The sequence below is a fragment of the Rutidosis leptorrhynchoides genome, chromosome 4 (assembly GCF_046630445.1).
Source record: "Rutidosis leptorrhynchoides isolate AG116_Rl617_1_P2 chromosome 4, CSIRO_AGI_Rlap_v1, whole genome shotgun sequence".
Classification (NCBI taxonomy): Eukaryota; Viridiplantae; Streptophyta; class Magnoliopsida; order Asterales; family Asteraceae; genus Rutidosis; species Rutidosis leptorrhynchoides.
Window position 1 is genome coordinate 181806748 of NC_092336.1, and position 23433 is coordinate 181830180.

General features: G+C 33.6%; 2 protein-coding genes across 2 annotated transcripts; one reads left to right on the forward strand and one right to left on the reverse strand.

Moving 5' to 3' along the window:
* Nucleotides 1–5929: 5929 nt before the first annotated feature.
* On the forward strand, nt 5930–9655 carry LOC139841611 (pentatricopeptide repeat-containing protein At2g30100, chloroplastic-like). Its single transcript, XM_071831824.1, has 2 exons — nt 5930–6760; nt 8704–9655. The coding sequence occupies exons 1-2, from the start codon at nt 6059–6061 to the stop codon at nt 9475–9477; spliced, it is 1476 nt and encodes a 491-aa protein (XP_071687925.1). The 5' UTR covers nt 5930–6058; the 3' UTR covers nt 9478–9655.
* Nucleotides 9656–21730: 12075 nt separating this feature from the next.
* On the reverse strand, nt 21731–22714 carry LOC139841262 (uncharacterized). The gene has a single exon (XM_071831489.1). It carries the CDS (start codon nt 22712–22714, stop codon nt 21731–21733), a length of 984 nt encoding a protein of 327 aa, XP_071687590.1.
* Between the last annotated feature and the right edge of the window lie 719 nt (nt 22715–23433).

A 23433-nucleotide genomic window follows, 5' to 3' on the forward strand; every position in this document is an offset into this window, starting at 1 on the left:
AACTTCATTAACCTTCGACTTAAGCCTCTTCGAAAAGTCACTATACTTATTCATTAAAACCCCATCATGTACTTACCTACATCCTGTAACAATAATTGTCACACCAACTACTGGGAATTAGCAATCAGTATTTTTAATTTCGCTACAATTTTACGTCAAAAGTTATATGTATACATATAACGTCTATCTCCTAGACTTACATACTTCGAATGTGAATTTTCTGAAAAACATCCCAAACTATGAACTAGTTCTCCGAAATTGGAAAAATGCTGATGAAGCAGCAAAAACTGTAAACGACTTTAACAGTCAAAAGTTTGATGATAAAGAATAGTATGGTGGTAAAGCTGAGAAAAAGAGAAGGTTTGAAACTGGAAAATGGATTGAGCAGACCATGAAGGAGGCAGTGGACAAATTACAAAGACTAAACCTGCCTTCAAAGGATCTAAATGTTTCAGTGTCTACTGAAATCGTTAGCAAACACCTTACTTCTTATTCTAAACCTTCACAGACAAATCTTCTTCATCATCCATCTATGTTAAGAATTCTAAGATATCATCGTATCTTTTATTATAAATATCTTCGATATTCCTGAAGATATTTTCACAACTATTCTTATCCGAAATCTTTTATCTCTTCGCAATATCTGCGTTACAACATAAAAAGAAACTGTGTTAGTTTCTAAATTCCGAAGAGAAAAAAATTCGAATTTAAAATAGGAATGTTTTTAAAGCAGTGTTGGGAACTGAAACATGAGTTAGTATAATATAATGACACTTGATCAACGTGATTATATTACAGTAAGTCATGCTGAGTTTCTAATGGAACGTGATGATTCATAGAACATACCGTCATCATGTACTATTTACACGACTCTTACATTCTACCCAATTTCCAAACATATTAAGAAAATATCATCTTGATAGCTCTATATTTTCAGATATTCTGGTAAGTTGCCAAATTAAGATCGTGCCATTACGATTTTCTTCTTAGAACATTAACTATGTTCATCCAAAAATTCATATCTACGAATTCTGGACCATTATCCGCTTGACTTAAGGCTGGAAAGAGAAAATGAAAGCATGAAGCTCCGAAATATAATGGAGAATATAAAGCCCGATAACAATCTCGAAATTACAAACCGTGTATATCAATGCGTATAGCAATATAAAGACACGGGAGAATGAAAAACACAATAATCCCAAGGTAATGGTAGAAGAAAATAACTTCCTCCGGTGGTAGATGAAAAAGAAGAATGACAGATATGAAAGTTAAGAGTATATCAAGAATCAATACTGGATGAAGCATATTAACGAATGCTTTAAAGTATGAATTGGGGAGAAAGACTAGAAGGTGTGAGCTGTGGAAATAAAGAAACGAAGGGGGTGGATTTATAGTAAAATATCAGACAGAGAAATCGAGACAGATTATCGTATTTAATCAAATAAGATCATGATTTCCTTAATCGCCGAAGAACCAAATCTTATAGCAAAGATTTTCCTTAAATTCCATGAATTCCGGAAATCAATCATAACTACGTCATCGGTTAAAACGAATATACGTTCACTCATTTCACTCTCTTACGATAGCTTCACTTATACTATTCGCGTAATCAAATTGTTTTATCTATATTACTCAATGATGATAAAACTCTATTTATCAACTCATATTCGTCATGAAAACATTTTTAAAGTTAGCCATGACGACCTCGATCAAATTTCGGGACGAAATTTCTTTAACGGGTAGGTACTGTGATGACCCGGAAATTTTCGACCAAATTTAAACCTAACCTTTATATGTTTCCGACACGATAAGCAGAATTTGTAATGTTGAATCTCAAAAAGTTTGGAACTACATTCATGTAATCAATTACCCTTTGACCGTGTTTGACGATTCACGAACAATTATGTGTATATAGATATGTATATATAATATATAATAACTGAAAACATTTACAAAGTATTTGATATATATGATACTTTACATGAACGTATTTGTTTCGATATATTTATCGACAGAATTAAGAGATAATATCAAATGATTGAATTATCAAATACATGATGATATGATTATGGGCCAATGTTATGAGGTCCACTGTGATTTAAGAAATCTATTCTTTTTGACAATATTCGGAAAATGGTAAAGTGATCTATAAGTAAGAATGTGGAGTGTAAATAACTTAGATGTTGGATATCGACAAGTTAAGTAACTCGACATTTTTCATTAAGATGATTTCATACGTTTATTAAACCTTTGGACTTTATCCCATGCTTCACCAACAGACTGTAATTTAAAAACTTGAAACCTATTATGAATATATATAATTCTACTTTTCTAAAATGTTTTATGATATAACGATTTAAATTAATATTAAATATATTTATACGCGTATTATACGTACATAGTTTTATACTTTTACTATACTTTAACTTTACCTTTACTTTACTTCTACTTTACTTTTACTTTACTTTAACTTTAATAATTCACTTTAATAATTCACTTTAATAATTCATACTTTAATAATTCACTTTAATAATTCATACTTTAATAATTCACTTTAATAATTCATACTTTAATAATTCACTTTAATAATTCATACTTTAATAATTCATACTTTAATAATTCACTTTAATAATTCATACTTTAATAATTTACTTTAATAATTCACTTTAATAATTCAAAAATCTATTATAAATAGAATTCAATAGGTTTCATTATTTCATAGAAACTTGAAAATATATTTCTCTAAACTCTCTCAATCGAATTACATATATATATATATTTACTTAGTATTATTTCAAGATATTATTAGTATACATAAAATACTACGACGGAGTTATATTCAGACGATTTCAAAATAAGTTTTCAAACGGGATAGAGCTAAGGAAATCATGGGTTATAGCTATGGAGGTTATGGGTATTGTTCGAGGGTATTGCTCGTGAGGTCAACCTAACGTTTATCATTTTCGTTGCGTCTACGTACTTTCCTGCAATATTGAATCACAATATTGATACGTGAGCATTCATATCTTATATTTTTTATATTCATAGTGTATCCCTGACTAGTGCTCGAGTACATATGATTATGCATGTTTGTATGCTTAGTTTCGTCGTTAAATAGTTTATGATAAATCACGAATTTGATACATATGCTACTGAGATATGGTATATGATATGCATGTCGTTAAAAAGCTAAAGAAAAATTAATAACTTTTCATTTAGAAATCGTGTGGGTTAGATGAACGGATTAAAAGATATGGCCAACTGAATTATTATTAATTTTAATATTATTATTAAAACTATTATTATAATTGTTATCAGTTGATGTTATTACTAAAATTATCTTTATTACTAAAAATTAATATTTTTATTGAAACTATCATTTTATTATTTGTATCATTATTATTATTATCAATATTATTTAATCAAATAATTATGCGTACAAAGATATTTTTACCACACGTAATATAATTACATTAATAATACATACCACTATATTTTTATGATATCAAGTGAATTTTATAAATTTTATTACTTGAGATATATAAAAGTATATTTTTATCATATATGAATTTAAATATAAATTTTTATTTATTAATAAATGACTTGTATTATTTAGTATAATAAGATCTGATAAATATATTTAAATATATAAAACGACTATATATAAGTTATATAATAAACATGTATAGATTTTGGAAGTCATTTTGGGTCAAGTTGACTTTTGTTGACTTTTGCATGTCGGTCTCGAGCATTAGGATTGTGATACAATACGACTTGACCTAAATTGTTAGACAGATATTGACCAACATATAAATATATATACTTAATATAGGTTCGTGAATCCGAGACAAACCCTGCACTTGTTCAGTTCCATCATATACATAATTGCTACGAAATACAGTATTGTGAGTTTCATTTGCTCCCTTTTTAATTGCTTTTGCAATATATATTTTTGGGCTGAGAATACATGCGCTGTTTTATAAATGTTTTACGAAGTAGGCACAAGTACTAAAACTAATTCTATGTGGGTTTAAACCGGAAATATACCCTTAGCTTGGTAACATTAAACTACTTGTCTATGTACGGTAGGCGCGAATCCTAAAGATAGATCTATTGGGCCTGACAAACCCCATCCTGACTATAGGATGCTTTAGTACTTCGAGGTTATTTTAAACAAACCTGATCTGGTGTACTTCAGAGGGTAAAACATGAACGTTAAGGCTTGTTACCGGGTGCCTACAACTTATAGAATACTTTTATACACTTGCGAGTGTACATATATTTATAAACAGAAATCTTGTGGTCTATTACTATTACGAAAATGATTGATTATGATAAACTAATGAACTCACCAACCTTTTGGTTGACACTTTAAAGCATGTTTATTCTCAGGTATTAAAGAAATCTTCCGCTGTGCATTAGCTCATTTTAAGGATATTACTTGGAGTCATTCATGACATACTTTGAAAGACGTTGCATTCGAGTCGTTGAGTTCATCAAGATTAATATTAAGTCAATTATAGTTGGATGTAATATGAAATGGTATGCATGCCGTCAATTTTAGATGTAAAGAAAGTTTGTCTTTTAAAAACGAATGCAATGTTTGTAAAACGTATCATATAGAGGTCAAATACCTCGCGATGTAATCAACTATTGTGAATCGTTTATAATGTATATGAACGGGTCCTTTCAAGGTGCTAAACAAACTGATGAATAAAACGTACTAATAGTTTGACAATTTGATTTGTGAGGATATAATTATTTTGAGAGAAGAAGAGTTGTAACACCCGTTAATAAAATTTATTAATGTTATTATTATAAATTGTGAGGGTTAAATTCTCAAACATCCTATGAGGTGATATGTTATATCAATGGAAATAATTTGAAGGTAATTTCAAACTTTATTTTCGGTGATTTCGGAGACGAATCATTCTTTTAAAAGGATATGTTATAATGACCAAAAATTTAATATTTGAGATATATGGAGTTTAATAATAATATTATTATTAATTTCCGGGAAAATTATTTTTAAAGGTGTATGTTATAATAGCCTAAAAAAACAAGTATACAGAGTTAATGAGTTATTAATAGAGATGTATTAATAGTTCGTTCCTTAATTTCTTATTTACGCTATATATACATATAGCGTAAATAAGAAATGTGCCCCTCTCCCGCTGGTATAAAAACCCCTCTCCCCTGCCCCCGTAACATAGTGTGCGAAAGATGACTTTGAGTGAATTTCAAGGTCATCCCACTTAGAATTTTCTGTAACACTCTAATAACCTAGATTATTTTATCATACGTTATTTCTGAGAGTTATACCTATTGCTCTGTTGTCTTCATCCATATATGTGTAAACATTTTCTTCACAAAATGATCCATTACCTAGTATAAGTACATGGGATCGAAAGGGGTGTTTGCTTCCCAAGATTCTGAACAAACTTGGAACCTACAACAATTAAAAAAAAGTGAACAATAAGAAAACAACTAACAAACATTAAACAAAAAACCAAACTCCATTATACAACATCGTCGTCCTCCTATCCGGTATTCTTAGAATCCGATCCATCTCCTACACAAGCCTTAAACGAAAAGGATGAACCATTTCCGGTCCTATCCTCGGTGTCAGAACCCGTCAGATTGAAACCGCGCTTTCTAAATGCCTCGAAAAAACTCCATTTTTCTAACGATCGACTCGATCCCTAGCCCACGAAAGATCACTTGCAAGAACCGTCCACTTAAACGTTTTTAAACGAATTTTGTATCGCTTTCCTAACCGTATCATCATCGTACAATCCCGTAAACAAAAGGAGTTATCTGACACCTCCTTATACCCTTTTATTATTATTCACCATTTTCATGTCACAAGTTCAATTCAACACCTTATAAACCGCATAAATAAATTCAAAAAAAAATAAAAAAATATAAGAAAACTCTTAATTTTCTCTTGCACACTCTTATCCAATAATAATTCCACCGTCAATTAACTGCCAGTTCCGTTATCAATCTCATGGTTTCCCTCTAATTTCATTTCCTACTTTTTCAATTTCCCCAAATTATGGAATCCATATGCGGAATTACATCTTTTATGAATTGCGTATCAGTTAATCGAAACCCTAATCGTTTAATTCCCCAATCTAACTCCTCAATTTCCGTCAATTCATACTCTAGGGTTTCAATCGCACACAGAAACCCTAATACATATATCTTCTGTAAGTCTACAAAATTAGATACAGTCATAACTAGTGACAACGAAGATGAAATGAGCGAAGGTTTCTTTGAAGCAATAGAAGAATTAGAAAGAATGAATAGAGAACCATCAGATATATTAGAAGAAATGAATTCAAAGTTATCATCTAAAGAGTTACAATTAATGTTAGTTTATTTCTTAACACAAGAAGGAAGGGATTCATGGTGTGCATTAGAAGTATTTGAATGGTTAAAAAAAGAAAATAAAGTTGATGATGAAACAATGGAACTTATGGTTAGTTTGATGTGTGGTTGGGTTAAGAAGTTAGTTGATGGTAGACATGAGATTAAAGAGGTGGTTGATTTACTTGTTGATATGGATTGTGTTGGGTTGAAACCTAGTTTTAGTATGATTGAAAAAGTGATTTCTTTGTATTGGGATAATGGTGAGAAAAGTAAAGGTGTTTTGTTTGTGAATGAGGTTTTGAAGAGAGGGATTGGGTGGTATGAAGACGGTGAGATACGCGGACGAAAAGGTGGCCCGACTGGGTATCTTGTTTGGAAGATGATGGTATGTTTTGTTTTTCGGCTTTCATGATCGGTTATGGATGAATATAGATACTTTTTTTATAGTTCATATGTTTAGTTTTGTTATGTACAACTGGTCCTCTTAGGTAGGTTAGTTGTGGTTTGATTGTTTTGGAATGATATATGATAGGCAAACATGTGAATGTGTGACGTGTCTCGAAAATAAGCTACTTTTGACAGTTAGGTGCTTTCGAATGTTTAGACGCATGTTTTACAGGAAACGACATAATTCCCATATTTAGTAAAGAAATCGTAGCATAATTAATTATTAACATAGTCTTGACTTTCGAATTTAGTAATTTTGAAGAGTGTGATTTGGTTATGTATTTTATTTTAATTTCTGCACTTTTGTGCGATTGTGCATTATAACTGATGTGATCTTTATAAGCATTTGTTTTATCCTTACCTTAGTTAATAGAAATATTGATATTTTTTCCGGTCCCTTGGTGCGACATTTCTCGTTTTGTCATGTTTTTGTTTAAAGTTACCTCTTCACTCATAATATTATCTTGGTATGCATGATTCTTCTGGTTTATAATTGTCGAGGGATCTTTAGATTATGTACTAATAGCTTAAAACGTCCATTAAACTGCGTGCTTTTAAAAGTTTGCATTTTTTTTTTAATTGGGAAGACTATTTAATCTGCAAATTTTCGAGTGAGGTATTTTCACTTGCGTGTCCACAAATTTATTCATATTATAGGAAAGGCTTGTATGATCTATATTTTAAATGATGCACACATCTAGGTTTCTACATGCTTATATTGTGTCTTACTCGATGCAGAAAAATTTCATGTTTACTTATGAAATTATTTGGTGAATGTGTTACTTCTTTTCTTCCTTTATTTATTTTTTTTTTTTTTTTTATTTTTTATTTTTTTATTTTTTTTTTCTCTCCCTTTTTTACAGAAAAGCAAAACGTGTGACATTTCTATCGGCATAATATAGTAGTAACACGTCATCATACTGTGTTTTGACATATGTTTAATCTCGTTTATTTATAGGATGTTTTTGTGTAGCATTTATATCTTGATAGCAAATTTTTAAATGAACAATTGGGCTAATAAGCTACGGAGTACTACGTTTTGTGCAATTCGAATTGCCTGCTGATTCGTACTGTCAAGCAGTGAAATTTTAGCGTTAGCATTGAATAGATTTCTGTATTTATTGATAGATTCCAATAATAATTATTACCCTTAACATACATCGACTAGATTAGGCTAGTTGCTTCGAGATCCCTTTTTATATCGTTAGAGTGAGTCAAGGCTTGAAGAGTCTGTTATCAAATTGTCTGTGGTCGTGAATCGATTGTGGGAGCTCAATAATTTTTAACGTATTACACAAATGATCGTTTGGAAAACTTTTAATTTTGATATTCGAAATTAAACTCTTTTCAAGTAATCTGCTTTTTTGCAATTCATTTATAAGGAAGGTTTAAATGCAGTACTATGCGATTATCACTCTGGGGATTGATATTTCCACAATCACTTTTACTAGATCCACCTAAAAGTACTAAAATACTCTTAATGATGGCTTACACAGATTTCTTATTATCGTTATTGCAATTGCAATCATTCAATACTGAAATTCTACGGAAAATATGAATTACTTTTTACATCAATAATATACACAAATGGATAAAGGCAACTTCAGTCCACATCATTCATGTGGTCATGGCTTGAAATATAGTGTAGTATTATTGAGGTCACGAAATCTTACACATTGAGGAGTAAGGAATACATGAAAATTTAGGTTATATTACCGTAACAATTTTTTAATACAGATTTATCGCTAAATGCCTCATGATGTAACCTTAATGAGCCTTTCTTTCTTTCTTTCTTTCTTTCTTTCTTTCTTTCTTTCTTTTTTATTTTTATTCCTTCTATAATACCTAACTATTTTAATTTCTGATTATCTGTTCAATCAGGAGGATGGTAACTACAGGGATGCAATCAAGTTAGTGATCCAAATTCGAGAATCTAATTTGAAACCCGAGGTCTACAGCTATTTAATAGCCATGACTGCTGTAGTCAAAGAACTTAATGAATTTGGAAAAGCTTTACGCAAGTTGAAAAACTTCACGAAAACTGGTTTAGTTTCCACTCTAGATACAGAAGACACTCAGCTCATCCAAAATTACCAATCTACCCTCTTGGAAGATGGAGTCCGCTTATCTAATTGGGTAATCGAAGAAGGAGGCCCATCATTTAATGGAGTGGTTTATGAACGTCTTTTAGCCATGTACATCTGTGCGGGCCGTGGGCTCGAGGCTGAGAGACAATTATGGAAAATGAAATTAGTAGGAAAAGAACCCGACTCAAATCTTTATGACATTGTGTTAGCAATATGTGCGTCACAAAAGGAAACAAACGCCATTTCACGATTACTTACAAGAATTGAAGTAACGAGCGTGTTGAATAAGAAGAAAACGTTGACATGGCTATTAAGGGGTTACATCAAAGGTTCTCATTATGAAGATGCAGCTGAAACAGTGTTTAAGATGCTCGATTTGGGTTTGTATCCCGAGTTTTTGGACCGGGCTGCAGTTTTGCATGGATTAAGGAAAAGAATTAATCAATCTGAAAATTTGGAGACTTATTTCAAACTTTGCAAGAAGTTATCTGATGCAGGTTTGACTGGACCTTGTCTTATATACATGTATATAAAGAAATATAAGCTTTGGGTGATCAAAATGCTTTGAATTTGCGAATTAGAAACTATGACTTTTATATAGTGTATAAAGATCATTATGTATATGTGTAATGTTGTAATGTGCAATGTGTATAGAGGTAATAATTTGTGAGGTGTACTAAAAATGTTGATATTGCAAGTTCCCATGTGTATCCTGTAATTTTTGTTTATCAAGATTTAAATGTCTCTTATGGTATCTTTACTCAAGCTGTTACATTTTGGATCAATGATCTTGAAATTCTTGAACTTTATTGGGTAAGTTGTAAGAATCTTTGTCCTAGTTTTTACAATTTGTATCAAGAATCTTGAAATGCCTCGAAATTTTATTTTGGTTGGAGCCAATGGCTTCTTAACTAAAGTTCTTATCCTTGTTAAAGTTGTACAATGTAGATTAATGATGTTGAAATCGTCATCTTGAACTGAGTATGTACAATTGTTTTGGTTCAAGTTCGTACCCATTGGAGCAACAATCTTGAAATGCATAAAGATCCAGTTTTGGTCAAGGTATGTCGTGAAGTTATTACAGTACATTTTAAATCTCAGTACATTTTAAATCAGGGAACTTGGAACTCTTTCCAGATTAGAATAACTTTAGATTTAGGTAAAATGAAAGTCATGTAAATACCCTTCAGAAGTATAGAGTCAAGTATTCAACTAGGTTTTGCTAGTTTTGGAGTGTTTCACTCCGAGTAGAGAAATGACTTCTTCTTATTCTAGAATAGAGGAATGATTGTCTACATTCCCCATAATAAGACATGTGAGATTGAGTTTTGTTGTTGTCTTGTCTGTTTTTTGTTTAGGTCCTTTCCCTTGGCTAGTTCGGTTAGTTTGTTAAGGTTGGTTCGGGGTGTCTATGGGGTTTTGTGTTTGGCTTTATTTTCTCATGGTTTTTTGGTTCTGTTTAGCAGTTTGTATCGTTTTGTTTGAGTTCTAGGATGAAGTTTTCCTTTTGTTACTACTCCATCTGTCTTAATTTAATGTGGTCTTGTTTTGACCTTATTTTTTAATTTAAATAACACAATGTTATATGATACTTAATAATGAAAATTATATCAAATGAAAGTACATATAAAATTTAATTGATCATAGAAATTTCTTAAAGTACTACGTATATAACACAAAAAAGTTAGTTAAATAAAATGTATAACTATAAATAATTTTCGAGAGAAAAAATAGACTAAGGGCTACACAATGTAGTTATGGATGGCGATATGCCAGTGAATGACCATTATGCCCTTTAGGCCACTCCCTATCGTTCACCTCTTTCACAGAACTTCTCTCCTCCACATGAACGCCACATCAACATAAATACCTTTTAACATTCCTTTCACAAATCTCTCCTATCATAATATCATACTAAAATATTACCCACAATTATACTACTAAAATAATATATGGTACAATTCATTAAACATGAGGTACAAACTAAAAGGACATGTGGTCTCATCTCAAATCGTTAAAGGCTAGTTGCAGTATTAACAAACGGATATGATGACAAATTGCTCCTTATGCATGTGAGTGAGTTTATGCATGTGAGTGAGTGACGGACCAAAATAGGCTTTCACAATGCTCTTTCACGAGCCATAGGCTAGGCTGGGGCCTTATTCAAACAATATTTTAAACTAAACAATCTTAACATAACCAATTCATCACACTCCACTCATCAATAACAAACAATCATGATTTCCATCGTCCCACCCAATATTTCTCCGACTTTTATGACCGGTACAAATAAAATACCACTAACTTTTGCACCACAGCTTCATTGCAACAAGCCAACAAATCTATCTTATTTCAGTTAAATCTGTAATAGTATTCAATCACAAAATAGAAAATACTACAATTGTATCCTTGACATGGTCAACTTTTATTTAAACCAAAACATTGATTAATATAGCCTAACTCATAAATATTCAGGCTACAAGTAGAAGCAATTATCTTAACCATAACTATAGTTAATACTACCCTTAATACTATAATGTTTTGATTTTGAATCAAAACAGTGAACAATATGTCACATATTCACAATGTGTTCAAATATTACTACAGTCCTAGTACCGTTGTTGTAACGACCCGTCAAAATCGCTATTGACGCGGCACGTTAATCATTGATTTCACAGTGAGGTTTTGACCTCTATATGATACGTTTTGATAAAATATTGCATTCATTAAAATAAGTGACTTTCTAAACATAGAAAGTTATTAACATGTGGGCGAGTGCTTAGGTATAAGCAAAACCCCGAAATACATAAGTCTTTAATTTACAGGTTGACATCACAGTCCAATTACTTATTACACAACGCAGTTTTATTTTGAATGCAATAAACTTTGTACAAAGCATGAGAGACTCCATGCAGGCAACAAGCACATCACAGCGGAAGCATTCTAAGGACCTGAGAATAAAACATGCTAAAAAGTCAACACGAATGTTGGTGAGTTATAGGTTTAATTGCTCGAGTCATAAACATGTATAAAGATAGACCACAAGATTTCATCAAAAGTTTATCAATAGATTCTACGTAACAGAGCACCCTGGTAACTAAACTTAACGCTATAGTGATAATTACCCCATTCGTTTTAATACACGCAAACCAACGTGTCTTAAACTCAAATAACATACGTCCGTTAAAAGGCTAGCGCTCTAGCTCAGACGGGGATGTCAAGCCCTATGGATCCATATACAATTATTCGCGCCCACCAGTCCATATCCTATGTACTGGCAGCTACTAGTTACCAAAGCTAAGGGATTTCCGGTTTAACTCAGTGTAGAATTTAGTATGTACTTGTGTCTTATCGCGTTTAAAATAAATTGCATGTATTCTCAGCCCAAAAATATTTAAAGTATTTAAAAAGGGAGACTATAAACTCACAGTTCAATATTGCGATTCAATATTGTAGGCAAATTGCGTAGACGTAATGATGGTAGATGACTGTATGGTTGGCCTTGGATTCAAGAACAATACCCCGAATAATACCTAATATTTCCTTAGCTTAAAGCGGTTTGAAACCCGAATTAAAAACACCCTCGTATATACCTTATTATTATTAAACTTAAATTTAAAATTATAATTATAATATAAATATAAATATTAAGAGATAAATGTGAAAAACTTCGTCGAACAAACTGCGTATTTATATTACTTTTCGATTTACTGTAGCTCATGCGATCGCATGAGTTTTCAGTGTTTTTGCCATGCGATCGCATGGCCGCCTTTTCCGTTTTTGTTTGCTAGTTCGTCGACATCAAATAGTGTTTACTGTAGCAAATAGTGTTTACTGTAGCAAATCAATGTAGCAAAGTCGTTTTCACTGTAGCACTGTAGCAAAATACGGTTTCACTGTAGCAAATAGTGTTTACTGTAGCAAATAGTGTTTTACTGTAGCAAAGTAATTTTTACTGTAGCAACTAGCGTTTTACTGTAGTAAAGTCGTTTTTACTTGTACATATATGTATATATATATACATACATATAATTGTTCATGAATCGTTGAGAGTAGTCAAAGGTAATTGTATATATGAAACAGTTCTAAAATTTTGAGACTCAATCTAACAGACTTTGTTTAACGTGCCAAAATAATAAATCGTATAGAGAATTGGTTTAAATTAGTCGAAATTTTTCGGGTCATCACAGTACCTCCCCGTTAAAGAAAATTTCGTCCCGAAATTTTGAGTAGTACCTGTTTCATGAGCGATATCAGTGAACAAATGTGGATACTTTTGCTTCATCTGATCTTCACGTTCCCAAGTAAACTCGGGTCCTCGTCTTGCGTTCCAACGAACTCTAACTATCGGTATTTTGCTTTGTTTTAATTGTTTGACCTCACGGTCCATGATTTCAACAGGTTCTTCGACAAAATGGAGTTTATCATTAATTCGTATTTCGTCAAGAGGAATTACGACATCCTCTTCAGCTAAACATTTCTTCAAATTTGACACGTGAAATGTGTCGTGAACACTACTAAGTTCTTGCGGTAGCTTTAATCGATAAGCAACTGCTCCAATTCTTTCGGTGATTTCAAAGGGTCCTACGTACCTAGGACTTAGCTTTCCTCGTTTACCGAATCGTACAACGCCTTTTCAGGGTGACACTTTCAACATGACTTTGTCGCTCACTTGAAATTCTAGCGGTTTTCTTCTTACATCAGCATAACTCTTTTGGCGACTCATGGCCGTTTTCAATCGCTGTTGTATTTGAATGATCTTTTCGGTGGTTTCGTGAATAATTTCTGGTCCAGTAAGTTGTCTTTCTCCTACTTCACTCCAACAAATAGGAGATCTGCACTTTCTACCGTAAAGTGCTTCAAATGGTGCTGCGTTGATGCTCGTATGATAGCTGTTATTGTATGAAAATTCTGCCAACGGTAAGTGTCGATCCCAACTGGTTCCAAAGTCAATCACGCATGCCCGTAACATGTCTTCCAATGTTTGTATTGTTCTTTCACTTTGACCATCTGTCTGTGGGTGATAAGCGGTGCTCATATCTAATCGAGTTCCCAATGCTTTTTGTAATGATTGCCAAAAACGTGATGTGAATCGGGTGTCGCGATCAGATATGATGGAGATGGGTACACCATGCCTGGAAACTACTTCCTTCAAATATAGGCGTGCTAATTTCTCCATACTGTCTGTCTCCTTTATTGGTAGGAAGTGAGCTGATTTAGTTAGACGATCAACTATCACCCAAATAGTATCATGACTACTTGCAGTCCTTGGCAATTTCGTAATGAAATCCATGGTTATTCTTTCCCATTTCCACTGCGGAATTTCTGGTTGTTGCAGTAATCCTGACGGCTTTTGGTACTCAGCTTTAACCTTTGCACACGTCAAACATTTGCTTACATAAGTAGCAATTTCTGTCTTCATATTAGGCCACCAATAGAACTTCTTGAGATCGTGGTACATTTTCCCATTTCCTGGGTGAATTGAGTACCTCGTTTTATGTGCTTCATCTAGTACTAGTTGCCTTAGGTTACCATGTCTTGGTACCCATATCCTACCAGCAAAATACAGGGTTCCATCGGCTTTTACTTCAAGTTGTTTTTCTAACCCTTTGCTCATTTCACTTTTTTCGTTTTCTTCTTTTAAAGCTTCTAACTGTGCTGCTTGAATTTGCTTTGTGAGATCAGTACGAATTGTAATATTCAAAGCTCGGACCCTAAGAGGTTTTACTCTTTCTTTTCGACTTAGGGCATCAGCTACAACATTAGCTTTTCCGGGGTGGTAACGGATTTCACAATCGTAATCGTTTAACAACTCTACCCAGCGACGTTGCCTCATATTGAGTTGTTTTTGATCAAAAATATGCTGAAGACTCTTATGGTCGGTGTACACTGTACACTTGGTGCCATATAGATAGTGTCTCCATATTTTGAGTGCAAAAACTACTGCTCCAAGTTCCAAATCGTGCGTCGTATAGTTCTTTTCATGAATTTTTAGTTGTCGTGAGGCATATGCGATAACTTTTCTGCGTTGCATTAATACACATCCTAAACCTTGGCGCGAAGCGTCACAATAGATCACGAAATCATCATTTCCTTCCGGTAATGACAAAATGGGTGCAGACGTTAACTTCTTCTTTAATAACTGGAATGAGGATTCCTGTTCCGTGGACCAATCATACTTCTTTCCCTTTTGAGTCAATGCAGTTAAGGGTTTGGCGATTCTAGAGAAATCTTGAATGAATCTTCGGTAGTAACCAGCAAGACCTAAGAATTGGCGGATTTGTGTTGGAGTCTTCGGTGTTTCCCATTTACTAATGGCTTCGATCTTGGCGGGGTCAACTTTAATTCCATGTTTACTGACAACATGACCCAAAAATTGTACTTCTTGTAACCAGAAATCACACTTCGAAAATTTTACGTACAATTCTTCTTTCTTGAGTATCTCTAGTACCAGTCTTAAGTGTTGCTCATGTTCTTCCTTGTTCTTCGAGTAAATCAATATGTCGTCGATAAAAACAATGACAAATTTGTCTAAATACGGTCTACAGATGCGATTCATTAGATCCATGAATACTGCTGGAGCATTAGTCAATCCAAAAGGCATGACTAAAAATTCATAGTGACCGTAACGGGTTCTGAACGCTGTTTTAGGAACATCTTCTTCCTTCACTCTCAGCTGATGATATCCGGAGCGTAGATCAATCTTAGAATAAACACTTGATCCTTGCAATTGATCAAATAAATCATCAATCCTCGGTAATGGGTACCGATTCTTGATCGTTAATTTATTTAATTCTCGGTAATCTATGCACATTCTCATAGATCCATCCTTCTTCTTGACGAACAGAATAGGAGCACCCCAAGGTGAAAAACTAGGACGAATAAATCCACGGTCCGATAATTCTTGCAACTGGTCTTGTAATTCTTGCATTTCTGAAGGTGCAAGTCTATATGGAGATCGGGCTACAGGTGCAGCTCCTGGTATGAGATCAATCTGGAATTCTACACATCTGTGTGGAGGTAGCCCCGGTAATTATTCTGGAAATACTCCGGGATATTCTCTTACAACCGGCATGTCATCAATGCTTCTTTCTTCAGTATCGATCTTCTTTACGTGTGCTAGAATAGCATAAAAACCTTTTCTTATAAGTTTCTGGGCCTTCATACAGCTGATAAAGTTCAGTTTTGAGTTGTTCTTCTCCCCATAAATCATTAATGACGTTTCATCCTTACGAGGGATGCGGATTGCTTTCTCAGCGCAAACAACTTCCGCTCTTGTTTTGGACATCCAGTCCATGCCAACGATTACATCAAAACTTCCTAATTCTACGGGTATCAAATCAATTTTGAAGGTTTCACCAGCGAGATTCATTTCGCAACCATGGCAAATTTTATCGGCTTTTATCAGTTTACCATTAGCTAATTCAATAGTATATTTATCGTCTAGAGGTAATGATGCACATTTTAGTTTAAAACTAAAGTCTTTACACATATAACTTCTATCAGCACCCGTATCAAACATAATAGAATCTAGTTAATTATTAACGGTAAACGTACCCGTGACAAGATTAGGATCCTCACGTGCTTTACTGGCACTAACATTAAATGCCCTCCCACGTGCGGGTTCTTTGTTCTTCTCCTTATCAGGGCATTGATTTATAAAGTGACCAGACTTCCCGCATCCATAACATTTCTTGACATCGGTCAATTTTGTCTTTACTTCAGAAACGGTGGCATAACAATCTTTCGCCACATGTCCTTTCTTGTTGCACTTATCACAGACCACTTGGCAATAGCCTGCATGATGTGTGTAACACCTTTTGCAGAACGGATGAGGTCCCTTATAGTTTGGACTTGCAGTTGCCCCATCTTGTTTACCTTTAAAAGTTTCTTGTTTCTTCAGGTGAGTACTTTTGCCCTTATAGTCTTCCCATTTTCTCTTTCCTTCAGTTGTCTTGACTTCGGTAATTGGTGCCTTAATCGAACTCTCTGTGATCTGGTCCATAAGTTGGTGTGCCATTGTCATGGCTTCCTGCATCGTATTCGGTTTGGACGATGTAACATTTCCTTTGATATTGATCGATAAACCGTCAATATACATTTCTATCTTTCGTTTCTCGTTTGGCACCAATTCGGGACACAACAAGGCTAGTTCCATGAAATCCTTTTCATAGTTATTGAGATTCGCGCCGATAACCTTCAGATTACGTAACTCATATTCCATTTTTCTGATCTCGTTTCGAGGACAGTACTCTTCGATTAGCATCTTTTTCAGTTCTTCCCAAGAGATATCATATGCCGTATCTATTCCTTCTGCTTTAGCATAATTATTCCACCAAGTAAGTGCACCATCTTGCAACGTGCACGAAGCATACTTTGACTTGTCTCCGTTCGCACAATTACTGATTTTGAAAACGGACTCCATCTTTTCAAACCATCGGGTTAGACCGACTGGTCCCTCGGTTCCACTAAACGTCTGTAGTTTGCATCCTTGAAAAGTTTTGTATGAGCATCCGTTTCGTGAGTTTGTGTTTACGGCTGCTGCTTTGGCTGCTGCTTCGGCTGTTGCTTTTGCTGCTTCGGTTGCAGCAATTCTTTCATTCACACGTTTCTCGACTAGTTGTTCAAACTCAGCATCCGACATTTGAGACATGTTTCTTCAATAAACACAACAGATATAATTTAATCATATAGAATATTATAGGTAAAATGAGTTGTCAATAGTTAATCGTAGCATATTAATAATATGAACCAATTATTATAAAAGCCTTTTCTTCTTATTAGAATTTTATAATTATTTCTAGGGTATTACCTACCCGTTAAGTTCATACATAATAGCTAGTACAAGGAATTAACTACTAAAATCCTAATAATATTCCACTATGAAAAATTATAGCGAGTTACTACATTATTATGTAATAATAATAATAATAATAAGTAGTAATAATACAAATAATCATTCCATGCATTTATTATTAATAAACCAAAATAATACAATACCATACAATACTGATATTTTACATATGCTTATTTTACATAACAAGATAGAGTAGCACACATAAGCAATAAAATAGCGCATGGAAGATTTATGGTTGCGAGGTCGTTTATTCAGAACTATCAGAAACTTCTTCCCATTTGGTTCTCTCTGCCAATTGTTTGTGTGCACATAGTCCGACAGACATTCTGGCAGTGTATTTTATTTTTAGTTGGGGTTTTGAGGTACCCGTTGCCTCAGTGGGTTTAATACAATAAGGGTGGTTACGGATCGAATGGTCCTGTTCTTTTTTAATAATTAAGGACATTTTATTATTGTGGTTGTTTTTATTATCTATAGCAAGTTGGAATTTCTCCTTAGTGATCTCTTTTATTTCATTAGCGAAATCCTCCTCCTTACTGATCTCGTCTGATGACGAACTGTCTGAGTCATGTGTAGGAGAATATGATGACGAACTGCAAGAATATGTACCGGTGGTCATGAACCGAAATCTGCCAGGCGTAATCGGCACAACCCGCCCGTCGGCTGCATATCTGGACCAATGTCCATATTTGTTTAGAAATGGACGATCCTCGTTTACTCCAGGGATCATGGGTCCATGCCAACGATACTGTGGCTCCGGAAAACTAAAGCTGGGTGGAGCTGGAACCTCCTCTGGGTTTACCGGGAGTTGAGATTCCCCGGCTAACACAATTTCTTCTTTAATAGGTATTGGAACGCCCTTTTCAGTTGTGGATAGAATAGATTCAGTGTCCGATTCCGAGTCGTACAAAATGATAGGATTAGAGGAAGTCATCTATCACATAATTGAAACAACAATTACGTTAGCATATAAATATATCACATATAATGTTTTTGACCAAATAATAAGCAAAAATCAGTAAAAACAGATATGGTCATAGTCCAGACTTACTAATGCATCCTAACAATTACCAGTTAAACACACTAATGTAATTTCTGGTTCCCTATGACCTCAAGCTCGGATACCAACTGTAACGACCCGTCAAAATCGCTATTGACGCGGCACGTTAATCATTGATTCCACAGTGAGGTTTTGACCTCTATATGATACGTTTTGATAAAATATTGCATTCATTAAAATAAGTGACTTTCTAAATATAGAAAGTTATTAACATGTGGGCGAGTGCTTAGGTATAAGCAAAACCCCGAAATACATAAGTCTTTAATTTACAGGTTGACATCACAGTCCAATTATTTATTACACAACGCAGTTTTATTTTGAATGCAATAAACTTTGTACAAAGCATGAGAGACTCCATGCAGGCAACAAGCACATCACAGCGGAAGCATTCTAAGGATCTGAGAATAAAACATGCTAAAAAATCAACACGAATGTTGGTGAGTTATAGGTTTAATTGCTCGAGTCATAAACATGTATAAAGATAGACCACAAGATTTCATCAAAAGTTTATCAATAGATTCTACGTAACAGAGCACCCTGGTAACTAAACTTAACGCTATAGTGATAATTACCCCATTCGTTTTAACGCTCTAGCTCGGACGGGGATGTCAAGCCCTATGGATCCATATACAATTATTCGCGCCCACCAGTCCATATCCTATGTACTGGCAGCTACTAGTTACCAAAGCTAAGGGATTTCCGGTTTAACTCAGTGTAGAATTTAGTATGTACTTGTGTCTTATCGCGTTTAAAATAAATTGCATGTATTCTCAGCCCAAAAATATTTAAAGTATTTAAAAAGGGAGACTATAAACTCACAGTTCAATATTGCGATTCAATATTGTAGGCAAATTGCGTAGACGTAATGATGGTAGATGACTGTATGGTTGGCCTTGGATTCAAGAACAATACCCCGAATAATACCTAATATTTCCTTAGCTTAAAGCGGTTTGAAACCCGAATTAAAAACACCCTCGTATATACCTTATTATTATTAAACTTAAATTTAAAATTATAATTATAATATAAATATAAATATTAAGAGATAAATGTGAAAAACTTCGTCGAACAAACTGCGTATTTATATTACTTTTCGATTTACTGTAGCTCATGCGATCGCATGAGTTTTCAGTGTTTTTTGCCATGCGATCGCATGGCCGCCTTTTCCGTTTTTGTTTGCTAGTTCGTCGACATCAAATAGTGTTTACTGTAGCAATAGTCTTTACTGTAGCAAATAGTGTGTTACTGTAACAAATAGTGTTTACTGTAGCAAATCAATGTAGCAAAGTCGTTTTCACTGTAGCACCGTAGCAAAATACGGTTTCACTGTAGCAAATAGTGTTTTACTGTAGCAAAGTAATTTTTATTGTAGCAACTAGCGTTTTACTGTAGGAAAGTCGTTTTTACTTGTACATATATATATATATACATACATATAATTGTTCATGAATCGTTGAGAGTAGTCAAAGGTAATTGTATATATGAAACAGTTCTAAAATTTTGAGACTCAATCTAACAGACTTTGTTTAACGTGCCAAAATAATAAATCGTATAGAGAATTGGTTTAAATTAGTCGAAATTTTTCGGGTCATCACAGTTGTCATTTATGAATAATTTACAGGAATACTATAAACTAGGGGTGGGCAAAACCGGATATCTGAAATTTCGGATATCCGAAAATTCGGATAGTGAATTCGGCCGTCCGAAATTTCGGATATCCGAAATTTCGGATATCCGAATTTGGATATCCGAAATTTCGGATTCAGATACCGGATTATCCGAATGTCCGATCTATATCTAATAAATACAAAAAATACAAATGACAAAACTCATATTACATAACAAGTCACATACATGTAAGTTTAACATTTTGAATTTCGTGTTACAAAAGTTCAAAACACGATTAACACATTATCGTAACAAACATAACTAATTCAAAATACGATTATCACATCATCGTAACACAAACATAACAATTATCTGGTTAGCTGTTTATATAAAGATATTCATACTAATTATATGCTTAACCTATAATGCTATATTTCTTATAACTTTAGATGTACTGTGATATATTATTTATATTTATATAGTGATTTATTCTATATCATATAATAACTTCTTGTTTTTTTCATTAATGTAAATATAATATAGTTCTAGAACGTGAATCAAGTTATAATTAGTATGCCATAATCGTTACAATAAAAATGATACACATCCATCTTTTGAGGATGAACCAAACAAAAATACGTATACAAATAAGAATGCAAGTGAGTTTCAGGAAAGAAAAAAAAAGCGTATTCAAATATGAATGCAAGTCAGTTTCAGCAAAAAAAAAGAGTATTAATAAATCACAGTATACTACTTTACTATTTTTAATGATTGATTGTTTCTATATGCCATCTTTGATATTTTTACTTTTAAAAGTTAAAATGTTAGTTTACCTTGAAAGTTATATGACCCATAAGTCATAACTCTACTAATCTATAAATATAAATATAAATGTACTAATAATAAGTGTATTTTATTTCGGATATCGGATTATCCGAATATCCGAAAAATTTGAAAATCGATCCGATATTCGAATCCAAAAATCCGGATATTCGATTTTCGGATATCCGAAAATCCGTATATCCGAATTTTCGGATATTTTCGGATCGGGTTTTCGTATAATTCAGATTACGGATTCGGATTCGAATATTATGCACACTCCTACTATAAACCTAATAAAAATTTACCCAACTAAATCTACATAAATTAGAAGAAACAAAATTTATGCAAAGAATACAAACTCCTCAATTTTTCTGCATATTTTCAAAAAACTCATTAGACACTAATGTATATCACATTTGCTAAAATCATTTCATTATTATGATGATAATGATAATGATGATTGTATATATTTAATTAACTACAAGAACAAGATGGACACCTGATAAGACCATTTTCATTACACTCCAAACATGTTCTAAATCCACCATGATCATCTATGTAACATTTATGGCTTCCATTACATTCATAACACAATATAAACCGGAACCCACCACAACTTTCACAAACTCCACCGGTCACAGCCGGTAATCCGGATACAAACTTCTTCAATTCACCAATTTCATGCAACTCAACCACCTCATCGGCCCCACCGATGTACCGGCCACCTATAAACACTCTAGGTAATGTTATCCTTTTGTCACCAAATCCTGCTTGACCCATTTGGCGCATTATCTTTTTTATTTCATCACTAAATGATGCGTCCATACACAAGTCTCGTTCGTCAATGGGTACACGAAATCCTTGTAAAATTGATCGTACGGTCCTGCACGCTTCAAAAGTGGGCCGGACCGCACGAATGCTTGTCATGTAAACGACTACTCGTTTTTCTCCTCCCGGGACATTTATCCGCGGGCGGGGTGTAACGAATGTCTCAGGCTTCACCACATTTTTAACATCGTCCAAATTTTCAGGTTGTTCTGATCTATTCGATTCTGATGAGAATATATCGTCTGATTTATTTGATTTTGGTGAGATTTCGTCTTGTTTAATTGATTCTGATAAAATTTCTTCTGGTCTTGGCCTCGGGGTGAAAAGGCGGGAAAAGCGGTTAGCCAGGTGGACACGGTGAAAAATGGAAGGTTTTGTGGGGCCCATGCACGGGGCGGAACGAATTTGTGGGGAAAAAGTTGATGACGGTTCATGATATTCTTCAACGATTGTATCTAATTGTGAATTTATTCGATCATCACTAGATATGAGAGTTTCAATATTCTTTAGCGAATGAGGATTGAAATCGGGGTTGGATGGTATTCTACGAATTTTCGGACTAGTACAAGCGTTGTTGTTGTTATTGTTATCATTATCGTAATTGTTGGATTGTCTCCGGTAAGGCCACATTTCAATGTGGAGAATTCGACCGGAAAATTCAAATAAAATTTCTGAAAATCGAAAGGATCAATACTTTGTTTTTTGTTTGTGTTGATGAAATGAAATCGTAATTGATTAGATGAAGGAAGATGAAAACGTAAATGCAAATGGGATTGAAGGGGTGTGCTTTTATTAGATTTAATAATTTGGTTTGTGTTTGATAATGTAAGATTATGAATCATGAAAACATAATAATAGTAATAAGGAAAGAAGATGAGAGAGCTTAAAGGAGAGATCAAAAGTTGATGTGAGAAAACAATGATGGGAGAAAAAGAAATGAAATATTTTTAGACGGCTGTAATAACAGATCGGGAATATTATATAAGGAACTCTTAACTCCGTCGCTAATGTTTATTAGTACGATGTACGTAGCGATTAATATTGACTTTTTAACCGCAGTTATTGAAAATTTCAAGTTTTTTTTTATGTATGACACTCCTAATGATTGTCCTTAGAAAAATCCATTATATGTTGAAGATTTATCAATTTTTATGACAAAACGAATTTTTCTAACCGTCTTAAAAGCTGTCGTTAGTACATAAAAATTATATACGTAGTGATAGTTATTTAATTTAAAGTGACTGTTATGAAATTGTATAAGACGTATATACAACTTAATGACAACTTTAAGAAGTGTCGAAAATAATTTTTTTAACGATAATTTTAAGAGTAGATTAAAGTGCATAAAA

Bases quoted from the DNA above. Each gene is read 5' to 3' on its own strand.
- LOC139841611 (XM_071831824.1), top strand. From the start codon at position 6,059: ATGGAATCCATATGCGGAATTACATCTTTTATGAATTGCGTATCAGTT. The intron at 6,761-8,703 runs GTATGTTTTGTT...CTGTTCAATCAG, and splicing joins ATCTTGTTTGGAAGATGATG to GAGGATGGTAACTACAGGGA.
- LOC139841262 (XM_071831489.1), bottom strand. From the start codon at position 22,714: ATGTGGCCTTACCGGAGACAATCCAACAATTACGATAATGATAACAAT.